The sequence below is a fragment of the Scyliorhinus torazame genome, chromosome 3 (assembly GCF_047496885.1).
Source record: "Scyliorhinus torazame isolate Kashiwa2021f chromosome 3, sScyTor2.1, whole genome shotgun sequence".
Classification (NCBI taxonomy): domain Eukaryota; kingdom Metazoa; phylum Chordata; class Chondrichthyes; order Carcharhiniformes; family Scyliorhinidae; genus Scyliorhinus; species Scyliorhinus torazame.
The window spans coordinates 339,838,878-339,865,324 of NC_092709.1; the positions used below are offsets into that span (position 1 = coordinate 339,838,878).

General features: G+C 51.7%; 1 protein-coding gene across 1 annotated transcript in view; it reads left to right on the forward strand.

The window, feature by feature from the left end:
- fgf24 (fibroblast growth factor 24) overlaps positions 1-26,447 on the forward strand; it is a 201,423-nt gene that overhangs the window by 103,215 nt on the left and 71,761 nt on the right. Inside the window, exon 3 of the mRNA XM_072497709.1 lies at positions 11,653-11,830. Within this exon, the coding sequence (XP_072353810.1) occupies positions 11,653-11,830 (178 nt within the window). The remainder of the gene's footprint in view (positions 1-11,652; positions 11,831-26,447) is intronic.

Below are 26,447 nucleotides of genomic sequence, written 5' to 3' on the forward strand. Positions count from 1 at the left end.
GGCTCATCTGATACCCCAAATGGTGCCACCTCGAAAATCTCTGACATTATCTCGAAAAATGACTCCCAGAACTTCCTCAATTTCAGACAGGACCACAACATGTGCCTGTGGCTCACCGGCCCCCTTGAGCACCCGCTCAGATCTGTCCTCCACCTCCGGAAACCCCCCCCCCCCCCACTCATATATGGGTCATCTGCGCTCCACTTACCTGTGCAACCTTGGCAGATTCCTTTCACCTGGTTCACATGAAAATCAGTTGTAAACCTCGCCTTTGTGGGTGGCGATACGGTAGGGCAGCACACTATTAAAATTATAAGTGTACAGTAAAATTCATTAGGTTCCTGCCCTTCCTGAGCAGGAACGTTGTGACATCACCGGCGCAGGATAGGGAGAATTGGTAAACAAGATCTCGCTGGCGAGATTCTTGTTTTCCGAGTTCCACGGGATTTTGCACCCACTTCGCCGTTTACATTCGAGGTGAATGTGGGCACAAAATCATGGCAATAGGATGTGCTGTATCATAAATTGTAATGGTATACAATCTGTTAACTGGAATGTCAGTGAGGGATGTGGTAATCAGACGGTATTATATTGAGGGGCATGTATATATCAGAATATTATTGTGAGGGGTCTGTTACATCAGAGAGTGTTATAATAAAAAGCGTGGTATATCAGAGAGGTTTACAGCATAGGGTGCGTTATATCAAATATCCCAGTAGTGCCAATATTTGGAGTTTATTGCTATTCTTCATAATATACACAGCTTCTGCTGCTCTCTGTAACATACATATTCTCCTGAATATATGCAGAGTATTACAGTGAAGGGTGTGTTGTATCATTTTTATAGTGAGAGATGTATTATATGAGAAAAGATATGAAGATTCCTCGTGTGTAAACACACTGCATGCAGCAGAAACCCACCTAGACTTGGAGGTTGTACCTTGGTCAGCTTGCTGCCTTGCTCTCCACTTTCTCTAACTGGATTATCTTCCATAAAGAATTTCAGTAAAGGTTTTGAAACCGGATCTACTGATTCTCATCGTTACCCTCACTGTGAAGTGTCCAGCAGAATCCTGGCCACCGACAAATCCTTTAACAATGGTGACCACACCACGCCCTCCCTCTTCGCTGTTGTCCAGCTGACTGAGCCTGCACTCACCTTTTCTACCCTTAATTATCTATTGCACGCACAGAATCACCTGCAATGTTTTCACCTTCCACTCCTGCACCATGAACTCTGGCTTTCCCTAAAGATCTATCCTGCACCCCCTACCCCCCGACCTCCACCTCCTACCCCCCAATCTCCATCCCCTACCCCCCAACCTCCACGCCCCCACCCTTCACATTTCGCATCTGCATGCTGCTCTTCAGCAACATCATCCAAAAACAGAATGCCTGTGGAGATGGTGGCGTAGTGGTATTGTCACTGGACTAGTATTCCAGAGACCCAGGGTAATGATCTGGGAACCGGGTTCGAATCCCACAATGGTAGACGGCGAAATTTGAATTCTAGAATAATCTGGAATTAAAAGTCTTAATGATGACCATTAAACCATTGCCAATTATCGTTAAAAAACCCATCTGGTTCATTAATGTCCTTTAGGGAAGGAAATCTGCCGTCCTTAACTGGTATGGTCTGCCCTACAGTGACTCCACGTCCACAGCAATGTGGTTGGCCCAGCAAGCCACTTAAAGGGCAATTAGGGATGGCACAGCTGGCGACGCCCAGACCCCCTGATCAAATTTAAAAAACATGAAGGGCAGCCTGGTGGCGCAGTGGTTAGCACTGCTGCCTCACGCCGCCGAGGTCCCAGGTTCAATCCCGACTCTGGGTCACTGTCCGTGTGGAATTTGCACATTCTCCCCGTATTTGCGTGGGTTTCGCCCCCACAACCCCAAGATGTGCAGGGTAGGTGGATTGACCACGCTAAATTGCCCCTTAATTGGAAAAAATGAGTTTGGTACTCTAAATTTAAAAATAAAACCCGATTGCTGATGACAGCCGGTTCGACCTCACCTTTGCCCTTCCCAAGATGTTCAATTTTCCGGCTGCTTATCTATCATCCAGTACTGGACAAGCAGACATTTTCGACAACTAAATATGAGGAATATGAGCCATTGCAAACTCCTTTCCCAAACCACCAACTCCATCCTTCTCCACAGAGACTGTCGAAGGTCGGGCGGCACCAGGTTCGAATCCCGGCCCTGGATTGGCCACACTAAATTGCCCCTTAATTAGAAAAAAAAAAGAATTGGATACTCTAAATTTAAAAAAAAAGAAACTGTCTAAGGTTGAACCAGACTGTTTTGCGATCTTGGCATCATAATTTGATCATGAGATGATCTTCCAACAACATGCCCATGCCACCACTAAGACCGTGTTTTGCCACCTCTGCCCCATCACACTCATCTCCTGCAGCAATGCTCACCCATATTTTTGTAACCTCTAGACTTGCTCCAACGCCCCCTGACCTCCCACTGTCTACCCATTGTAAACACGAGGACTATCAAAACACTGCTGCGCAAGTTCTTACTCGTACCAAGTCCCAGTCACCTATTATTCTTGTGCTTGCCGAGTTATGGGGGCTCCCAGTCAAGCAGCCTTTTGATTTTAAAATCTTTTCCTTGTTTTCATACCCATTCCCTCTCTAACTCTCTACCTCTCTCATTTTTTGATATAATGCTTAAAATCTACCTCTTTGACCAACCTTTTGGTCATCTGCTCTAAGTCTCCCTATAAGTGCATGTGTCAAATTTACTTTGTAATGTTTCTGTGAAGCACCTTGAGACACTTAACGATGTTAAAGGTGCCATATAAATACAGGTTGTTACTGAAGTTATGGACGAGTATTGCTGAAAAAAGAGACAGGCTGTTGAAGCTTTTTGTCTTGCACTCATCAGGACAAACGCAAGAATACGGGCGGGATTCTCCGCAAACCGGTGGGGTGGGCCACTCCGGTGCCGAGGAGTGGCATGAACCACTCCGCATCTTCAGGGGCTAGGTTGGCGCCGGAGTTTTTGGCGACTTGGCGCCATGCCAACCAGCGGCGAAGGGCCTCCACGAGTGGGCGCATGCACGGGAGCGTGTGCTGGTGCCATCCCAGTGCATGCGCAAGGGGTTCTTCTCTGCACCGGCCAGGGTGCAGGTTGACAACAGCTGGTGCGGAGGGAAAGAGTGCCCCCACGGCACAGGCCCGCCCGCGGATCGGTGGGCCCCGATCGCGGGCCAGGCTACCGTCGGGGCACCCCCCCGGGGCCAGATCCCGCCGCGCCCCCTCCCCCCCGAGTACTCTGCAGGCATCCCGTGGAGCCAGGTCCTGCCGGTAAGGACCTATTGTGATTTACGCCAGCGTGACTTGCCGAAAACGGGCAGCCACTCAGCCAATCGTGGGCCAGAGAATCGCCGGGGTGCCGCAATGGCCCCCGACCGGCACGGCGCGATTCCCACCCCCGCCAAAACCCCGCCGCCAGAGAATTCAGCAGCCGGCGGGGGCGGGATTCACGCCGCCCCCTGCCGATTCTCCGACCCGGCAGGGGGTCGGAGAATCCCGCCCCAGATTTCAAAGGAAAGAACAATTTGTACTGCGTGAGAAATGGAGTACAGATTGGTTAGCAAGGCAGCTTTGATTGATCAAAAGGATTGCCATGCCCAATGTTTGAATGTTGGGGCCTATTGATTTTATTCTCCATCCACTTCTAATTCCAGTTCCTCATCTATGATACCTTTTCACAAATCTTTATTCCATTTATTCTGGGCAATATTCTTTTTAATGTCACTATTATCATTGGGCGGCAGGGTGGTGCAGTGGTTACCACTACTGCCTCAGGACGCCGAGGACCCGGATTTGATCCCGGCCCTGGTTCACTGTCCGTCTGGAGTTTGCACACTCTCCCCGTGTCTGCGTGGGTCTCCCCCCCCCACAACCCAAAGAGGTGCAGGGTAGGTGGATTGCCTACGCTAAATTGCCCCTTAATTGGAAAAATTTAAGACAACAAAAATGTCACTATTATTTCTATACAGAGTTTGCTATTCTGTAAAATATTTACACAGGTGGCTATTCTCTCACACACCTACGGTATTCTAATTTCTATTGTATGCATGGGGACTGCTGCCCTTCAGAATGTAAACAGGCTGCCAATCTCTAGAATATACATATGCTGCCATTCGATGCCAATGCACAATGATGTATTATCTACAAGATGCATTGCTGCAACTCCATCCATTTATCCTCGCAGCGTCTGCCATTTTGACCACTTGCCATTTCAAATTGTCAAGTTCATAAATGGTCAAATGGGGAGTCATTGTCACTAAATCTGAGCCGGCTTCCTCTTGACCCAGTCTCACTAACCCCCCCCCCCCACCACCAACCATTGTTTATCACTCTTTGTATGAAGTCCCTCCCGATACTTGACCTCGATTTTCATTTCACCCATTTTAATCTCTTGTCTGAATCGGGTCTAACCTGGAGGAATGCTGCAGAGTAGCATTTGATAGTATATTTGGAGAAGGGTTGCCTCCTTTCAAAAAGCCACAGTGGTTATCTTCACACCTTAATTTCCTGACACTGAGGATCAACCTCACAATTATCCAGCCTCCAGAACTTCCTTTTGCCTTGCTGACCAAGCCTGGAATATAACGCGTATCATTCTTCCGAAATATTGGGCGCGATACGCCGTCGAGGTTCACGACGGCGCGGAACGGCCCCGGTCACGACCGATTCAGGCCCTGACAATGACCCAGTATCGGGGCCGCGTCATGTACCCGCGCGAGGCCTTGTCGCCCGGGTAAAAGCGGCGCCGATTAGATGACGCGGCCGGCGCCGCATAACGGACGTCATCCGCGCATGCGTGGTTGCCGTCCTGTCCACATCCGCCCCGCAAGAAGTCGGAAGGAAGGAGGTCCTCCTTCAGAGTGGACAGCCCGACGATCGGTGGGCACCGATCGCGGGCCACCCCACATTTAAGGTACCCCCCGGTGCAGGATCCCCCCTCGCCCCCCCACAGGCCGCCCCCCCCCAGCGTTCACGCACCGCCCACGACTGTAGCGACCAGGTGTGGACGGCGCCGGGGGGAACCTGTCGTTTTGGCCTGGCCGCTCGGCCCATCCGGGCCTCAGAATCGCGGGGGTGCCGGAGAATCGCCATTTTGGGTATCTCCAGCGATTCTCCGGCCTGCGGCCCGCGAAACTCGACTGGGCCGTTCCCGCCGCTTGGGAGAATCGCGGGAGGGCGTCGGACCGGCGTCCCCGGAAATTTTGGCGCCCCAGGCGATTCTCCCAACCGGCGTGGGAGTGGAGAATCGCGCCCAATGTGTCCTCTCTCAGCCTCTCCACACCATGCTCACTAAATTATCCCCACTCTTGTGTTTTCTTCTCCCATTTTTGGTTTTGGGTTTCATTCTTAGAAATGTTATTTTTCTTGACCACAGTCCCCACATTTATATTATTTTCCACTTCTCACCCCCATCATCCTCCTTTTCAACATCTTCTCATTCTTAATAGCCGAACCTCACCCTCTGCCCTTTATCTCATTCATTGTTTCATCCTCACTCTCAGCTCCCTATCTCTATTTATCGTATCTCATCTTCACCTGTGCCCCCTTCATAGTGCCCCGCCCCGCTCGCAGCCCAGCACCCGCCCCTATCGCAGCCCAGCGCCCGCCCCGCTCGCAGCCCCGCGCCCGCCCCGCTCGCAGCCCCGCGCCCGCCCCGCTTGCAGCCCCGCCCCACTCACATGCCTGGCCCACTCGCAGCCCCACCCCACACACAGATCCGTGCCACACTCACAGCCCCGCCCCCCACTCGCAGCCGCGCCCCCCCGCTTGCAGCCCCGCACTCCCATTCTGAGTCCCATGCCCCCATTCTCAGCTCCATGCCCCCAATCCCAGCCACATGCCCCCATTCTCAGCCCCATGGCCCCATTCACAGCCCCATGACCCCATTCCCAGCCCCATGACCCCATTCCCAGCCCCATGACCCCATTCCCAGCCCCATGACCCCATTCTCAGCCCCATGGCCCCATTCACAGCCCCATTGCCCCATTCCCAGCCCTATGACCCCATGCTCAGCCCCATGACCCCATTCCCAGCCCCATGGCCCCATTGTCAGCCCCATGACCCCAATATAAGCCCCATGGCCCCATTCTCAGCCCCATTCTCAGCCCCATGGCCCCATTCACAGCCCCATGACCCCATTCCCAGCCCCATGACCCCATTCCCAGCCCCATGACCCCATTCCCAGCCCCATGACCCCATTCCCAGCCCCATGACCCCATTCTCAGCCCCATGGCCCCATTCACAGCCCCAATGCCCCATTCCCAGCCCTATGACCCCATGCTCAGCCCCATGACCCATTCCCAGCCCCATGGCCCCATTGTCAGCCCCATGACCCCAATATAAGCCCCATGGCCCCATTGTCAGCCCCATCGCCCCAGTGTCAGCGCCATGGCCCCATCCTCAGCCCCATGGCCCCATTCTCAGCCCCATGGCCCCATTCTCAGCCCCATGGCCCCATTCTCAGCCACATGGCCCCATTCCAAGCCCCATTGCCCCATTCACAGCCACATGGCCCCATCCTCAGCCCCATGACCCCATTCCCAGCCCCATGGCCCCATTCTCAGCCCCATGGCCCCATCCTCAGCCCCATGACCCCATTCCCAGCCCCATGGCCCCATCCTCAGCCCCATGACCCCATTATAAGCCCCATGGCCCCATTGTAAGCGCCATGGCCCCATTCTCAGCCCCATGACCCCATTCTCAGCCCCATGACCCCATTATAAGCCCCATGGCCCCATTGTCAGCGCCATGGCCCCATTCTCAGCCCCATGACCCCATTATAAGCCCCATGGCCCCATTGTCAGTCCATGGCCCCAGTGTCAGCGCCATGGCCCCATTCCCAGCCCCGTGGCCCCATTCATAGCCACATGGCCCCATTCTCAGCCACATGGCCCCATTCCCAGCCCCATGGCCCCATTCACAGCCACATGGCCCCATTCTCAGCCCCATGACCCCATTCCCAGCCCCATGGCCCCATTCTCAGCCCCATGGCCCCATTCTCAGCCCCATGGCCCCATCCTCAGCCCCATGACCCCATTCCCAGCCCCATGGCACCATTCTCAGCCCCATGACCCCATTATAAGCCCCATGGCCCCATTGTCAGTCCATGGCCCCAGTGTCAGCGCTATGGCCCCATTCCCAGCCACATGGCCCCATTCCCAGCCCCATGGCCCCATTCTCAGCCCCATGGCCCCATTCTCAGCCACATGGCCCCATTCCCAGCCCCATGGCCCCATTCCCAGCCACATGGCCCCATTCCCAGCCCCATGGCCCCATTCATAGCCCCATGGCCCCATTCTCAGCCACATGGCCCCATTCCCAGCCCCGTGGCCCCATTCATAGCCCCATGGCCCCATTCTCAGCCACGTGGCCCCATTCCCAGCCCCGTGGCCCCATTCATAGCCCCATGGCCCCATTCTCAGCCACGTGGCCCCATTCCCAGCCCCGTGGCCCCATTCATAGCCCCATGGCCCCATTCTCAGCCACATGGCCCCATTCCCAGCCCCGTGGCCCCATTCATAGCCCCATGGCCCCATTCTCAGCCACATGACCCCATTCCCAGCCCCATGGCCCCATTCTCAGCCCCATGGCCCCATCCTCAGCCCCATGACCCCATTCCCAGCCCCATGGCCCCATTCTCAGCCCCATGGCCCCATTATAAGCCCCATGGCACCAATCTCAGCCCCATGACCCCATTCTCAGACACATGACCCCATTCCCAGCCACATGGCCCCATTCTCAGCCCCATGACCCCATTCTCAGCCCCATGACCCCATTCCCAGCCCCATGGCCCCATTCTCAGCCCCATGGCCCCATTATAAGCCCCATGGCCCCAATCTCAGCCCCATGACCCCATTCATAGCCCCATGGCCCCATTCATAGCCCCATGGCCCCATACCCAGCCCCATGGCCCCATTCCCAGCTCCATGCCCCCATTCTCAGCCCCATGGCCCCAATCTCAGCCCCATGACCCCATTCATAGCCCCATGGCCCCATTCATAGCCCCATGGCCCCATACCCAGCCCCATGGCCCCATTTCCAGCTCCATGCCCCCATTCTCAGCCCCATGGCCCCATTCCCAGCCCCATGGCCCCATCCTCAGCCCCATGGCCCCATTCACAGCCCCATTGCCCCATTCCCAGCCCTATGACCCCATGCTCAGCCCCATGACCCCATTCCCAGCCCCATGGCCCCATTGTCAGCCCCATGACCCCAATATAAGCCCCATGGCCCCATTCCCAGCCCCATTCTCAGCCCCATGGCCCCATTCACAGCCCCATGACCCCATTCCCAGCCCCATGACCCCATTCCCAGCCCCATGACCCCATTCCCAGCCCCATGACCCCATTCCCAGCCCCATGACCCCATTCTCAGCCCCATGGCCCCATTCACAGCCCCATTGCCCCATTCCCAGCCCTATGACCCCATGCTCAGCCCCATGACCCATTCCCAGCCCCATGGCCCCATTGTCAGCCCCATGACCCCAATATAAGCCCCATGGCCCCATTGTCAGCCCCATCGCCCCAGTGTCAGCGCCATGGCCCCATCCTCAGCCCCATGGCCCCATTCTCAGCCCCATGGCCCCATTCTCAGCCCCATGGCCCCATTCTCAGCCACATGGCCCCATTCCAAGCCCCATTGCCCCATTCACAGCCACATGGCCCCATCCTCAGCCCCATGACCCCATTCCCAGCCCCATGGCCCCATTCTCAGCCCCATGGCCCCATCCTCAGCCCCATGACCCCATTCCCAGCCCCATGGCCCCATCCTCAGCCCCATGACCCCATTATAAGCCCCATGGCCCCATTGTAAGCGCCATGGCCCCATTCTCAGCCCCATGACCCCATTCTCAGCCCCATGACCCCATTATAAGCCCCATGGCCCCATTGTCAGCGCCATGGCCCCATTCTCAGCCCCATGACCCCATTATAAGCCCCATGGCCCCATTGTCAGTCCATGGCCCCAGTGTCAGCGCCATGGCCCCATTCCCAGCCCCGTGGCCCCATTCATAGCCACATGGCCCCATTCTCAGCCACATGGCCCCATTCCCAGCCCCATGGCCCCATTCACAGCCACATGGCCCCATTCTCAGCCCCATGACCCCATTCCCAGCCCCATGGCCCCATTCTCAGCCCCATGGCCCCATTCCCAGCCCCATGGCCCCATTCTCAGCCCCATGACCCCATTCTCAGCCACATGGCCCCATTCTCAGCCCCATGGCCCCATTCACAGCCACATGGCCCCATTCTCAGCCCCATGACCCCATTCCCAGCCCCATGGCCCCATTCTCAGCCCCATGGCCCCATCCTCAGCCCCATGACCCCATTCCCAGCCCCATGGCACCATTCTCAGCCCCATGACCCCATTATAAGCCCCATGGCCCCATTGTCAGTCCATGGCCCCAGTGTCAGCACTATGGCCCCATTCCCAGCCACATGGCCCCATTCCCAGCCCCATGGCCCCATTCTCAGCCCCATGGCCCCATTCTCAGCCACATGGCCCCATTCCCAGCCACATGGCCCCATTCCCAGCCACATGGCCCCATTCCCAGCCCCATGGCCCCATTCATAGCCCCATGGCCCCATTCTCAGCCACATGGCCCCATTCCCAGCCCCGTGGCCCCATTCATAGCCCCATGGCCCCATTCTCAGCCACGTGGCCCCATTCCCAGCCCCGTGGCCCCATTCATAGCCCCATGGCCCCATTCTCAGCCACATGGCCCCATTCCCAGCCCCGTGGCCCCATTCATAGCCCCATGGCCCCATTCTCAGCCACATGACCCCATTCCCAGCCCCATGGCCCCATTCTCAGCCCCATGGCACCATCCTCAGCCCCATGACCCCATTCCCAGCCCCATGGCCCCATTCTCAGCCCCATGGCCCCATTATAAGCCCCATGGCCCCAATCTCAGCCCCATGACCCCATTCTCAGACACATGACCCCATTCTCAGCCACATGGCCCCATTCTCAGCCCCATGACCCCATTCTCAGCCCCATGACCCCATTCCCAGCCCCATGGCCCCATTCTCAGCCCCATGGCCCCATTATAAGCCCCATGGCCCCAATCTCAGCCCCATGACCCCATTCATAGCCCCATGGCCCCATTCATAGCCCCATGGCCCCATACCCAGCCCCATGGCCCCATTCCCAGCTCCATGCCCCCATTCTCAGCCCCATGGCCCCAATCTCAGCCCCATGACCCCATTCATAGCCCCATGGCCCCATTCATAGTCCCATGGCCCCATACCCAGCCCCATGGCCCCATTCCCAGCTCCATGCCCCCATTCTCAGCCCCATGGCCCCATTCCCAGCCCCATGGCCCCATCCTCAGCCCCATGGCCCCATTGTCAGTCCATGGCCCCAGTGTCAGCGCCATGGCCCCATTCCCAGCCCCGTGGCCCTATTCATAGCCCCATGGCCCCATTCTCAGCCACATGGCCCCATTCCCAGCCCCGTGGCCCCATTCATAGCCCCATGGCCCCATTCATAGCCCCATGGCCCCATTCCCAGCCCTATGACCCCACTCCCAGCCCTATGACCCCATTCCCAGCCCCATGGCCCCATCCTCAGCCCCATGACCCCATTATAAGCCCCATGGCCCCATTCATAGCCCCATGGCCCCATTCTCAGCCCCATGGCCCCATTCCCAGCCCCATGGCCCCAATCTCAGCCCCATGACCCCATTATAAGCCCCATGGCCGCAATATCAGCCCCATGGCCCCATTCTCAGCCCCATGGCCCCATTCCCAGCCCCATGGCCCCATTGTAAGCGCCATGGCCCCATTCATAGCCCCATGGCCCCATTCTCAGCCCCATGGCCCCATTCCCAGCCCCATGGCCCCAATCTCAGCCCCATGACCCCATTATAAGCCCCATGGCCCCAATATCAGCCCCATGGCCCCATTCTCAGCCCCATGGCCCCATTCTCAGCCCCATGGCCCCATTCACAGCCCCATTGCCCCAATCCCAACCCTATGACCCCAGCCCCATGGCCCCATCCTCAGCCCCATGACCCCATTATAAGCCCCATGGCCCCAGTGTCAGCGCCATGGCCCCATTCTCAGCCCCATGGCCCCATTCATAGCCCCATGACCCCATTCTCAGCCCCATGGCCCCATTCCCAGCCCCATGACCCCATCCTCAGCCCCATGGCCCCATTCTCAGCCCCATGACCCCATTCTCAGCCACATGGCCCCATTCCCAGCCCTATGACCCCATTCCCAGCCCCATGGCCCCATCCACAGCCCCATGACCCCATTATAAGCCCCATGGCCCCATTCTCAGCACCATGACCTCATTCTCAGCCCCATGACCCCATTCACAGCCCCATGACCTCATTCTCAGCCCCATGGCCCCATTCCCAGCCCTATGACCCCATTTCCAGCCCCATGACCCCATTCTCATCCCCATGGTTCCATTCTCAGCCTATGCCCCCATTCTCAGCCCCATTCTCAGCCCCATACCCCCATTCTTAGTGCCTCACTCTCAGCCCCATTCCCCCATTCTCAGCCCCAATCTTAGTGCCTCACTATTAGCCCTATGCCTTCAGTGTCCTCACTAAGCTCCTTACCCTCATTCTTGCTATTCATTAATTTAACAGGAATCAAAGCAGACCACAGAGCACTTCAGGACCTATGTGGAGAACCATACCAGGCACTCAGATGACCTGAGCCGGAAGCAGATCAGAATCTACCAGCTCTACAGCAGGACCAGTGGCAAACATGTCCAAGTGCTCGGCAAAAAGGTCAATGCCAACGGGGAGGATGGTGGCAAATACGGTAAATGTCTTGTTCAGTGAGGCTTCATAAGATAGAAATGAGGAAAAATGGGAAGCAGTTGGCCCATAACACCTGTTCCTTCAGTTAGATCAAAGCTCATCTACATCTTAACTCCATCTATCCACCTTGATTCCGTCTCCCTTAATAGCTTTCTCCAACAAAAATATTATCAATCTCTGATTTGACGTTGTCAACTGACTCTCATCCTCCTCAATAACGTTTTGGCAGAAAAATGTCCAGATTTTATCTTCCATTTTGTGTGAGCAGGTGCTTCCTGAAGTTAGCCTCTAATTTTAAGGTTATGTCCCTTTAGTTCTGAACTCCCCTACCAGAGAAAATGGTTTCTCACTATCTATCCTATTAATTCCTTAGTAATTTAACACTCTAAGCCCAGTTATCTCCTTCGTGAATCTGCAATATACTCCATCCAAGACCCATATATCCTTCTTGAGGACAAGAACTGAAGGCTTTTAATCTGGCTGCCATCTATCATAACTTTAACATAAATGTATCTGGCCATCTGGGTCTTTAAGGTTGGGAGCAAAAGGGAGTCTTTTGTTAATGGTTTTAGAATCTCAATGTGGTCTCCTTGACTTCTGTAAATTGAGGAGAGTTCAGGTTCAATCCCTAGTTTATGATGATTTCAGCCAATGTGGCAGTAGATGCAATGCAATGTTCTTCCAACACCCTTGCATTATAAAGGACAAAATTGGCTGGGGCTCTCTGCTGAAGAGAGTATGCCTGAAGACCATGAGGCACTTCCTTGTCCTGGATTAAGTACCTAATATTGGTTAAAATGACCATAAAGTTGTTTGATTGTCTGAAAAAGCCCAACAGAATCACTAATATTCTATAACAAAGTAAGCCTGGTGTATATATATTACTTGTATATGACTTAAAACCCCACTGAATGGCAGCACGGTAGCACAAGTGGACAGCACTGTGGCTTCACAGCGTCAGGGTCCCAGGTTCGATTCCCCGCTGGGTCACTGTCTGTGCGGAGTCTGCACGTTCTCTCCGTGTCTGCGTGGGTTTCCTATGGGTGCTCTGGTTTCCTCCCACAGTCCAAAGACGTGCAGGTTAGGTGGATTGGACATTCTAAATTGCCCTTAGTGACTAGAAAAGTTAGGAGGGGTTATTGGGTTACGGAGATAGGGTGGATGTGAGGGCTTAAGTGGGTCGGTGCAGACTCGATGGGCCGAATGGCCTCCTTCTGCACTGTATGTTCTATGTGGTTAGGCGCTATTTAACCAGAAAACAATCTATGTCTTTTGGCTAGATTTAGTGGGGTGTTTCGCGATGGCTGCAGCCCCGAGAAACACCTCGTTATTTAACTGCACTTTGACGGGTTTTTTTGGCCTTGGGGAGTTTCGCCCCGCTGAGGCCTCATTTAGAGTCATTTCCTGCTGGCGAGCTTCAGGAAAGGCTCCTTGCAGATCGGGGTGTCATTTTGTCTGGCCGCCCCGATGTTCCGTCCCCACTTTCAGCCTCCTGCCCCCCCACCCCCTGTTTTCGGCCTCCCCCTTTCCCTCTTCGCCTCCCCCGCCCCGCCCACCTCGGGGAGGCGCCCCCAGGAGCACCCCTCACCCCCCCCCCCACCTGGTAAGGCCCCACTGGCACTGCCAACCTAACACCTGGGCATCCTGGCAATGGCAGCCTGTCAGTGCCCCTGCCAGGATAGCAGTGCTACCCAGGCACCCTGGCAGTGCTGGGAGAACTCCCCATCCCCGGGTGCCAATACGACTGGTCCATGTATGTGGAAACAAGTACTAAATGGCGCCCTGACGAGGTCTCCCAAGTGCGGCCATTAGGCCCCAGGCTCGGGGAAATCCCAGGAATGCATATTTAAATGCCGAATCTGGATCACGTCCAGTGAGGGCGAGGTCCAGATCACGATGTCTCGCGAGACTCCGTTAAATCTGCCGAGACGGTTCGAATGTCGCCAATCTCGCGAGTGGCCTTTCGCAGCTTTCAACAGCCTCGTCCCGACACCCAAGTCGGGCACAACAAGGTTGTTAATTGGTTCCCGTTGACTCTTAATTGCCCTCTCAGCTGGCCTATGAACCATTACACAAAATAATAAGAATATCACCATGAGAGCATCTTCACTACATATGTTTAAAATAAGGTTCACCATCACCTTCATAATGGCAATTAGAGATTGACAATAAATGCTGACTTCGCCAGCACGCCCACATCCCGAAAATTAATGTTTTTATGCCCAAATAATGGTTGAACTTCGTGACACAAGAACATCGATACACAGGAACATTGGTACCCAGGAACATTGGTACCCAGGAACCTTGGTACACAGGAACATTGGTACCCAGGAACATTGGTACACAGGAACATTGGTACCCAGGAACATTGGTACACAGGAACATTGGTACAAAGGAACATTGGTATATAGGAACGAAAGAGAAAATGCTGGAAAATCTCAGCAAGTCTGGCAGCATCTGTAGGGAGAGAAAAGAGCTAACATTTTGAGTCTGATGACTCTTTGTCAAAGCAGTTTGGTACATAGGAGTAGGTCACCGTTCAGTCACATCACAGCTAATCTGTGAACTCAATCAATGGATGATCTTTGTCCCACATTCCTTTAATACCTTAGGATAGCACAATTTGGGGTTTAAAATTAACAATTGATTTTGCATTGACCGCCATTTGCGAAAATAGAATTCCCAAATGCTGCCATCCATTACATTTAGAAACGATTCCTAATTCTATCCCTGAAATATTATTTTAGGTTGTCCTCATCCTAGAACCAAGCCCGAGATTCCAGCAGAACTAGTTGCTCTTTTGTCCACCTTTATCGGTTCCCCATTATACCCTGAAAACCTTGATCAAATTAACCCACTACAATATTGAGGTACCCTCAATAATGACGCTTAGAGATTTAACTGTAAAGAAGGCTTTATTAGACTAATAACTATGCTACAGCTAGAGACGAGAGCTGACTGCTACACAGACCATGAGGCAGCCCTTTATGTCTGGCTCCCAGATGGGCGGAGCCAGAGGCGGAGTCCCCAGGGTTCCAAGCCCGGTCTTAAAGGGGACATCACCTTACATGATGATAAGGCAGTAACCGTTCATCACAAATATAAATTCCCCGTAATACATCCCTAGTTTGGGGAATCTCCCTTTGTAATATTGTGGGGATGAAACATAAGCAGACACGGGAAGAATGTGCAAACTCCACACGGACAGTGACCAGGGGCCGGGATCAAACCCGGGTCCTCAGCGCCGTAGGCAGCAGTGCGAACCACTGCGCCACCGTGCTGCCCCAGGACACTGGGATTTCCACACAGAATGGGGAGAATGTGCAGACACTGCAGTCACCCAAGGTCGGAAATGAACCCGGGTCCCTGGTACTGTGACGCAGCAATGCTAACCACTGTGCCACCGTGCCTGTGGTCTACTCCTGCTTCCAATTCTCTTGTGGATACAATTTTTTTGTTCTGTCATGGGATGTGAGTGTCATTGGTAAAGCCAGCATTTGCTGCCATTCCTAATTACCCCAGAGCTGAGTGATTTGCACAGCCATTTCCATGTTGCTGTGTATCTGGAGTCACATAAAGGCCAGACCAGGTAAGGACAGCAGATTTGCACTGGATTGGATTGAATTGGATTGAATTGTTCATTGTCAAGTGGACCGTGGTACAGTGAAAAGTATTTTTATGCGAGCAGCTCAACAGATCATTAAGTACATGGGAAGAAAAGAGAATTAAAGAAAAGACATAATAGGGCAACACAAAGTATACAATGTAACTACATAAGCACCGGCATCGGATGAAGCATATAGGGGTGTAGTGTTAATGAGGTCAGTCCATAAGAGGGTCATTTAGGAGTCTGGTAACAGCGGGGAAGAAGCTGCTTTGACATAAAACATAAGAACATAAAAACTAGCAGCAGGAGTAGGCCATCTGGCCCCTCGAGCCTGCTCCACCATTCAATGAGATCATGGCTGATCTTTTGTGGACTCAGCTCCACTTTCCGGCCCGAACACCATAACCCTTAATCCCTTTATTCTTCAAAAAACTATCTATCTTTATCTTAAAAACATTTAATGAAGGAGCCTCTGCTGCTTCACTGAGCAAGGAATTCCATAGATTCACAACCCTTTGGGTGAAGAAGTTCCTCCTAAACTCAGTCCTAAATCTACTTCCCCTTATTTTGAGACTATGCCCCCTCGTTCTGCTTTCACCCGCCAGTGGAAACAACCTGCTCGCATCTATCCTATCTATTCCCTTCATAATTTTATATATTTCTATAAGATCCCCCCTCATCCTTCTAAATTCCAACGAGTACAGTCCCAGTCTACTCAACCTCTCCTCGTAATCCAACCCCTTCAGCTCTGGGATTAACCTAGTGAATCTCCTCTGCACACCTCCAGTGCCAGTACGTCCTTTCTCAAGTAAGGAGAACAAAACTGAACACAATACTCCAGGTGTGGCTTCTCTAACACCTTATACAATTGCAGCATAACCTCCCTAGTCTTAAACTCCATCCCTCAAGCAATGAAGGACAACATTCCATTTGCCTTCTTAATCACCTGTTGCACCTGTCAACCAACTTTTTGCGACTCATGCACTAGCACACCCAGGTCTCTCTGCACAGCAGCATGTTTTAATATTTTATCATTTAAATACCAATCCCTTTTGCTGTTATTCCTACCAAAATGGATAACCTCACATTTGTCAACATTGTATTCCATCGGCCAGACCCTAGCCCTCACATTTGTCAACATTGTATTCCATCTGCCAGAACTTAGCCTATCCAAATTCCTCTGCAGACTTCCAGTATCCTCTGCACTTTTTGCTTTACCATTCATCTTAGTGTCGGCTGCAAACTTGGACACATTGCCCTTGGTCCCCAACTCCAAATCATCCATGTAAATTGTGAACAATTGTGGGCCCAACACTGATCCCTGAGGGACACCACTAGCTACTGATTGCCAACCAGAGAAACACCCATTAATCCCCACTCTTTGCTTTCTATTAATTAACCAATCCTCTATCCATGCTACTACTTTCCCCTTAATGCCATGCATCTTTATCTTATGCAGCAACCTTTTGTGTGGCACCTTGTCAAAGGCTTTCTGGAAATCCTGATATACCACATCCATTGGTTCCCCGTTATCTACCGCACTGGTAATGTCCTCAGAAAATTCCATTAAATTAGTTAGGCACACCCGCCCTTTATGAACCCATGCTGCGTCTGCCCAATGGGACAATTTCCATCCAGATGCCTCGCTATTTCTTCCTTGATGATAGATTACAGCATCTTCCCTACTACTGAAGTTAAGCTCACTGGCCTATAATTACCCGCTTTCTGCCTACCTCCTTTTTTAAACAGTGGTGTCAAGTTTGCTAATTTCCAATCCGCCGGGACCACCCCAGAGTCCAGTGAATTTTGGTAAATTATCACTAGTGCAGTTGCAATTTCCCTAGCCATCTCTTTTCGCACTCTGGGATGCATTCCATCAGGGCCAGGAGACTTGTCTACCTTTAGCCCCATTAGCTTGCCCATCACTACCTCCTTAGTGATATCAATCCTCTCAAGGTCCTCACCTGTCATAGCCTCATTTCCATCAGTCACTGGCATGTCATTTGTGTCTTCCACTGTGAAGACCGACCCTTTTTTGTTTTATATATTTGTAGAAACGTTTACTGTCTGTTTTTATATTCTGAGCAAGTTTACTCTCATAATCTATCTTACTCTTCTTTATAGCTTTTTTAGTAGCTTTCTGTTGCCCCCTAAAGATTTCCCAGTCCTCTAGTCTCCCACTAATCTTTGCTACTTTGTATGCTTTTTCCTTCAATTTGATACTCTCCCTTATTTCCTTAGATATCCACGGTCGATTTTCCCTCTTTCTACCGTCCTTCCTTTTTGTTGGTATAAACCTTTGCTGAGCACTGTAAAAAATCGCTTGGAAGGTTCTCCACTGTTCATAGAACATAGAACAATACAGCGCAGTACAGGCCCTTCGGCCCACGATGTTGCACCGAAACAAAAGCCATCTAACCTACACTATGCCATTATCATCCATATGTTTATCCAATAAACTTTTAAATGCCCTCAATGTTGGCGAGTTCACTACTGTAGCAGGTAGGGCATTCCACGGCCTCACTACTCTTTGCGTAAAGAACCTACCTCTGACCTCTGTCCTATATCTATTACCCCTCAGTTTAAAGTTATGTCCCCTCGTGCCAGCCATTTCCATCCGCGGGAGAAGGCTCTCACTGTCCACCCTATCTAACCCCCTGATCATTTTGTATGCCTCTATTAAGTCTCCTCTTAACCTGCTTCTCTCCAACGAAAACAACCTCAAGTCCATCAGCCTTTCCTCATAAGATTTTCCCTCCATACCAGGCAACATCCTGGTAAATCTCCTCTGCACCCGCTCCAAAGCCTCCACGTCCTTCCTATAATGCGGTGACCAGAACTGTACGCAATACTCCAAATGTGGCCGAACCAGAGTTCTGTACAGCTGCAACATGATCTCCTGACTCCGGAACTTAATCCCTCTACCAATAAAGGCCAACACTCCATAGGCCTTCTTCACAACCCTATCAACCTGGGTGGCAACTTTCAGGGATCTATGTACATGGACACCTAGATCCCTCTGCTCATCCACACTTTCAAGAACTTTACCATTAGCCAAATATTCCGCATTCCTGTTATTCCTTCCAAAGTGAATCACCTCACACTTCTCTACATTAAACTCCATTTGCCACCTCTCAGCCCAGCTCTGCAGCTTATCTATATCCCTCTGTAACCTGCTACATCCTTCCACACTATCGACAACACCACCGACTTTAGTATCGTCTGCAAATTTACTCACCCACCCTTCTGCGCCTTCCTCTAGGTCATTGATAAAAATGACAAACAGCAACGGCCCCAGAACAGATCCTTGTGGTACTCCACTTGTGACTGTACTCCATTCTGAACATTTCCCATCAACCACCACCCTCTGTCTTCTTTCAGCTAGCCAATTTCTGATCCACATCTCTAAATCACCCTCAATCCCCAGCCTCTGTATTTTTTGCAATAGCCTACCGTGGGGAACCTTATCAAACGCTTTGCTGAAATCCATATACACCACATCAACTGCTCTACCCTCGTCTACCTGTTCAGTCACCTTCTCAAATAACTCAATAAGGTTTGTGAGGCATGACCTACCCTTCACAAAGCCATGCTGACTATCCCTGATCATATTATTCCTATCGAGATGATTATAAATCTTATCTCTTATAATCCCCTCCAAGACTTTACCCACTACAGACGTGAGGCTCACCGGTCTATAGTTGCCGGGGTTATCTCTGCTCCCCTTTTTGAACAAAGGGACCACATTTGCTGTCCTCCAGTCCTCTGGCACTATTCCTGTAGCCAATGATGACATAAAAATCAAAGCCAAAGGTCCAGCAATCTCTTCCCTGGCCTCCCAGAGAATCCTAGGATGAATCCCATCAGGTCCCGGGGACTTATCTATTTTCAGCCTGTCCAGAATTGCCAACACCTCTTCCCTACGTACCTCAATGCCATCTATTCTATTAGCCTGGGGCTCAGCATTCTCCTCCACAACATTATCTTTTTCCTGAGTGAATACTGACGAAAAATATTCATTTAGTATCTCGCCTATCTCTTCAGACTCCACACACAATTTCCCATCCCTGTCCTTGACTGGTCCTACTCTTTCCCTAGTCATTCGCTTATTCCTGACATACCTATAGAAAGCTTTTGGGTTTTCCTTGATCCTTCCTGCCAAATACTTCTCATGTCCCCTCCTTGCTCGTCTTAGCTCTCTCTTTAGATCCTTCCTCGCTACCTTGTAACTATCCATCGCCCCAACCGAAACTTCACACCTCATCTTCACATAGGCCTCCTTCTTCCTCTTAACAAGAGATTCCACTTCCTTGGTAAACCACGGTTCCCTCGCTCGACGCCTTCCTCCCTGTCTGACCGGTACATACTTATCAAGAACACGCAGTAGCTGATCCTTGAACAAGCCCCACTTATCCAGTGTGCCCAACACTTGCAGCCTACTTCTCCACCTTATCCCCCCCAAGCCACGTCTAATGACATCATAATTGTTCCTCAACTGTTTCACCATAAAGTCTTTGCTCCCAGTCTACCTTAGCTAGTTCTTCTCTCATCCCATTGTAATCTTCTTTGTTTAAGCACAAAACACTAATGTTTGATTTTACCTTCTCACCCTCCATCTGTATTTTAAATTCCACCATATTGTGATCGCTCCTTCCGAGAGGATCCCTAACTATGAGATCATGAATCAATCCTGTCTCATTACACAGGACCAGATCTAGGACCGCTTCTTCCCTCGTACGTTCCATTACATACTGTTCTAGGAAACTATCGCGGATACATTCTATAAACTCCTCCTCAAGGCTGCCTTAACCGACCTGGTTAAACCAATCGACATGTAGATTAAAATCCCCCATGATAACTGCTGTACCATTTCTACATGCATCAGTTATTTCTTTGTTTATTGCCTGCCCCACCATAATGTTACTATTTGGTGGCCTTAGACTACTCCTATCAGTGACTTTTTCGCCTTACTATTCCTGATTTCCACCCAAATGGATTCAACCTTATCCTCCATAGCACCGATGTCATCCCTTACTATAGCACGGCTGTCATCCTTAAATAACAGAGCTACACCACCTTCCTTACCATCCACTCTGTCCTTCCGAATAGTTTGATGCCCTTGTATATTTAACTCCCAGTCGTGACCATCCTTTAACCATGTTTCAGTAATGGCCACTAAATCATAGCCATTCACAATGACTTACGCTATCAACTCATTTACCTTATTCCGAATACTACGAGTATTCAGGTCAAGTACACTTATGTTGGCTTTTTTACATCTGTTCTGAATCTTAACACCTCGATCAGTAACCTCTCTTAAGTTAGATTTCCTCTTACCTTTTCTCCTAATTTTCCTTGTCGTTGAACCCATATCTTCATGTAACAACCTGCCGCGTCGCTTACCATTAATGTTTTTACTTCCCGTTTTATTCCTTTTAGTATTACTGGTCCTATTCACTGAGCTCCCCTCAGTCACTGTACCTTGTACTGTCGCCCTTTTTGATTTTTGACTATGGCTTCTCTGCCTTACACTTTCCCCCTTACTGCCTTTTGTTTCTCTCCCTGTTTTACTACGTTCCAACTTCCTGCATCGGTTCCCATCCCCCTGCCATACTAGTTTAAACTCTCCCCAAGAGCTCTAGCAACATCCCCCCCCCCCCCCCCCCCCCTAGGACATCGGTTCCAGTTGTGCCCAGGTGCAGACCATCTGTTCGTCGTGTTCTCAGACTTCTGTATCTCCTGCCCAATGGAAGAAGTTGGAAGAGTGAGTAAGCCAGGTGGGAGGGGTATTTGATTATGCTGCCCGCTTTCCTCAGTCAGCGGGAGGTGTAGATGGAGTTAATGGATGGGAGGCAGGTTCGTGTGACGGACTGGGCAGTGTTCACGACTCTCTGAAGTTTGTTGCGGTCCTGGGCCGAGCAGTTGCCATACTTGGCAGTGATGCAGCCTGATAGGATGCTTTCTATGGTGAATCTGCAAAAGTTGGTAAGAGTTAATGTGGACATGCCGAATTTCCTTAGTTTCCTGAGGAAGTGTAGGCGCTGTTGTGCTTTCTTTGTGGTAGCGTCAACGTGAGTGGACCAAGACAGATATTTGGAGATATGCACCCCCAGGAATTTGAAACTGCTAACCATCTCCACCTCGGCCCCGTTGATGCTGACAGGGGTGTGTACCTGAAGTCAATTACCAGCTCTTTAGTTTTGCTGGCATATAGGGAGAGATTTTTGTTGCTGCACCACTCCACTAGGTTCTCTATCTCCCTCCTGTATTCTGACTCGTCGTTATTCGAGATCTAGCCCACTATGGTCATATCATCAGCAAACTTGTAGATGGAGTTGGAACCAAATTTTGTCACGCAGTCGTGTGTACAGGGAGTAGAGTAGGGGACTAAGTATGCAGCCTTGCGGGGCCCCCTGACCGGGGAATACCTAACCGTGAAGTGCCACCCATATTATCTTCCACGTGAGTTCACTTCAGCCATTATCACAGCGGTCTACATCCCACCCCAGGCAGTAGTGAGGAAGGCGCTGGACGAACTATACACAGTAATAAACAACTACGAAACATAGCACACGGAGGCCTTGTCCATCGTGGCCGGAGACTTGAACAAGGCCAACCTCAAGAGTGTACTGCCAAAATTCCACCAGCACATCTCCTGTCCCACCAGGGGCGACAACACTCTTGACCACTGCTACTCAAAAATCAAGGGTGCCTACCGTTCCATCCCCCGACTGCACTTTGGGAAATCAGACCATAAGACGGTGCTCCTTCTCCCGGCATACAAGCAGAAACTCAAGCGGGAGAATGCAGCTAAGAAGGTTGTGCAGTGCTGGTCCGAGGAGAAAGAAGAGCTCTTACGTGACTGCTTAGAGACAGTGGACTGGTCCATATTTAAGAACTCAGTGACCAACTTAAATGAGTATGCCACCACCGTCACAGACTTCATCAGCAAATGTGTGGACGACTGCGTGCCAAAGAAAGCAGTAAGTACGTTCCCCAACCGGAAACCATGGCTCAATCGCGAGATTGACTCCCTACTGAAGGACAGATCTGAGGCGTTCAAGGCAGACGACCCTGACCTATACAAGAAATCCAGGTACAACCTCCGCAAAGCCATCCGGAATGCCAAGAGAGGATATCAAACCAAGCTCGAGTCACAGACAGACTCTCGGCGGTTGTGGCAAGGACTAAACAACATAACGGGCTACAAAGCGAAGTCGAACAGTATCTCTGGCAGCAGCGTACCCCTCCCCGATGAACTCAATGCATTCTATGCTCGGTTCGAGCAGGTAAGCAACAATCCTCTGGCGAGTGCCCCAGCAGCCCATAATTCACCCATGCCCACCATCACAGCTTCCGAAGTCAGATTGGCCTTCCTGAAAGTGAACCCTCGGAAGGCGACGGGCCCAGACGGGATCCCTGGTCGTGCACTCAGAGCCTGCGCGGACCAGCTGGCAGAGGTATTCACGGACATCTTTAACCTGTCCCTACTCCACTCCGAGGCCCCCACCTGCTTCCACAGGACCACCATCATACCGGTACCAAAGAAGAACCAAGCAACGTGCATCAATGACTGCCGACCAGTGGCCCTGACTTCAGTCGTAATGAAGTGCTTCGAGAGGTTGATCATGAAGCGCATCACCTCCATACTCCCAGAACGCCTTGATCCACTGCAATTCGCATACCGCTGCAACCGGTCCACATCAGACACCATTTCCTTGGCCCTACTCTCATCCCTAGAGCATCTCGAAAACAAGGACTCCTACATTAGACTCTTATTTATTGAATACAGCTCCGCCTTCAACACCATTATCCCAGCCAAGCTCATATCAAAGCTCCAAAACCTCGGACTTGGCTCCCCACTCTGCAATTGGATCCTCGATTTTCTGACCAACAGACCACAATCAGTAAGAATGAACAACAACACCTCCTCCACAATAGTCCTCAACACCGGCACCCCGCAAGGCTGCGTACTTAGCCCCCTACTCTACTCCCTGTACACACACGACTGCATGGCAAAATTTGGTTCCAATTCCATCTACAAGTTTGCTGACGATACGACCATAGTGGGCCAGATCTCGAATAACGATGAGTCCGAATACAGGAGGGAGATAGAGAACCTAGTGGAGTGGTGTAGCGACAACAATCTCTCCCTCAATGCCAGCAAAACTAAAGAACAACATAGAACATAGAAAATACAGCACAGAACAGGCCCTTCAGCCCACGATGTTGTGCCGAACCTTTGTCCTAGATTAATCATAGATTATCATTGAATTTACAGTGCAGAAGGAGGCCATTCGGCCCCCTGAGTCTGCACCGGCTCTTGGAAAGAGCACCCTACCCAAACTCAACACCTCCACCCAACACCAAGGGCAATTTTGGACACTAAGGGCAATTTATCATGGCCAATCCACCTACCCTGCACATCTTTGGACTGTGGGAGGAAATCGGAGCACCCGGAGGAAACCCACGCAGACACGGGGAGGACGTGCAGACTCCGCACAGACAGTGACCCAAGCCGGAATCGAACCTGGGGCCCTGGAGCTGTGAAGCAATTGTGCTATCCACAATGCTACCGTGCTGCCCCGTAATTGAATTCAGGAAGCAAAGTACTATACACACGCCTGTCAGCATCAACGGGGCCGAGGTGGAGATGGTTAGCAGTTTCAAATTCCTAGGGGTGCACATCTCCAAAAATCTGTCCTGGTCCACCCACGTCGACGCTACCACCAAGAAAGCGCAACAGCGCCTATACTTCCTCAGGAAACTAAGGAAATTTGGCATGTCCACATTGACTCTTACCAATTTTTACAGATGCACCATAGAAAGCATCACAGCCTGGTATGGCAACTGCTCGGCCCAGGACCGCAAGAAACTTCAGAGAGTCGTGAACTCCGCCCAGTCCATCACACGAACCTGCCTCCCATCCATTGACTCCATCTACACCTCCCGCTGCCTGGGGAAAGCGGGCAGTATAGTCAAAGATCCCTCCCGCCCGGCTTACTCACTCTTCCAACTTCTTCCATTGGGCAGGAGATACAGAAGTCTGAGAACACGCACGAACAGACTCAAAAACAGCTTCTTCCCCACTGTCACCAGACTCCTAAATGACCCTCTTATGGACTGACTTCATTAACACCGCACCCTGTATGCTTCATCCGATGCCAGTGCTTATGTAGTTACATTGTATATGTTGTGTTGCCCTATTATGTATTTTCTTTTATTCCCTTTTCTTCTCATGTACTTAATGATCTGTTGAGCTGCTCGCAGAAAAATACTTTTCACTGTACCTCAGTACACGTGACAATAAACAAATCCAATCCAATCCAATCCCCGGTATTGAGGACTATTGTGGAGGAGATGTTGTTGTTCATTCTTACTGATTGTGATCTGTTGGTCAGAAAATTGAGGATCCAGTTGCAGAGTGGGGAGCCAAGTCCTAGGTTTTGGAGCTTTCATATGCGCTTGGCTGGGATTATGGTGTTGAAGGCGGAGCTGTAGTCAATAAATAGGAGTCTGATGTAGGAATCCTTGTTGTTGAGATGCTCTAGCGATGAGAGTAGGGCCAGGGAAATGGCGTCTGCTGTGGACCGGTTGCGACGGTATGCGAATTGCAGCGGATGAAGGTGTTCTGGGAGTATGGAGGTGATGCGCTTCATGATCAACCTCTCGAAGCACTTCATTACGACTGAAGCCAGGGCCACCGGACGGTAGTCATTGAGGCACGTTGCCTGGTTCTTCTTTGGCACCGGTATGATGGTGGTCTTCTTGAAGCAGGTGGGGACCTCGGAGTGGAGTAGGGACAGGTTAAAGATGTCCGTGAACACCTCTGCCAGCTGGTCCGCGCAGGCTCTGAGTGCGTGACCAGGGATCCCGTCCGGGCCCGTCGCCTTCCGAGGGTTCACTTTCAGAAAGACAGATCTGACATCGGAAGCTGTGATGGTGGGTATGGGTGAGTTAGGGGCTGCTGGGGCACTCGACAGCGGATTGTTGCTTACCTGCTCGAACCGAGCATAGAATGCATTGAGTTCATCGGGGAGGGGTGCGCTGCTGCCAGAGATACTGCTCAGCTTCGCTTTGTAGCCCGTTATGTTGTTTAGTCCTTGCCACAACCGCCAAGAGTCTGTCTGTGACTCTAGCTTGGTTTGATATTCTCTCTTGGCATCTCGGATGGCTTTGCCGGGGTCGTACCTGGATTTCTTTTATAGGTCAGGGTCGTCTGACTTGAACGCCTCAGATCTGTCCTTCAGTAGGGAGTCAATCTCGTGATTGAGCCATGGTTTCCGGTTGGGGAACGTACGTACTGCTTTCTTTGGCACGCAGTCGTCCACACATTTGCTGATGAAGTCTGTGACAGTGGTGGCATACTCATTTAAGTTGGTCACTGAGTTCTTAAATATAGAGCACCTACTGTCTCTAAGCAGTCACGTAAGAGCTCTTCTGTTTCCTCGGACCAGCACTGCACACCCTTCTTAGCTGGATTCTGCCGCTTGAGTTTCTGCTTGTATGCTGGGAGAAGGAGCACCGTCTTGTGGTCTGATTTCCCAAAGTGCGGTCGGGGGATGGAACGGTAGGCGCCCTTGAGTTTTGAGTAGCAGTGGTCAAAAGTGTTCTCGCCCCTGGTGGGACAGGAGATGTGCTGGTGGAATTTTGGCAGTACACTCTTGAGGTTGTCCTTGTTGAAGTCTCCGGCCATGATGAACAAGGCCTCCGGGTGGTCTGTCTCATAGTTGTTTATAACTGTGTATAGTTCGTCCAGCGCCTTCCTCACTTCTGCCTGGGGTGGGATGTAGACTGCTGTGATAATGGCTGAAGTGAACTCACGTGGAAGATAATATGGGCGACACTTCACGGTCAGGTATTCCAGGTCCGGGAATCAATAGGTCGCCAATGTCGCCACATCCAAGCACCAGGAGGGGTTGACGAGGAGGCAAACCCCTCCACCCTTCGCTTTGCCTGATGACGCGGTGCGGTCCGCCCGGTGAATTGAGAAGCCTTCAGGTTGTATGGC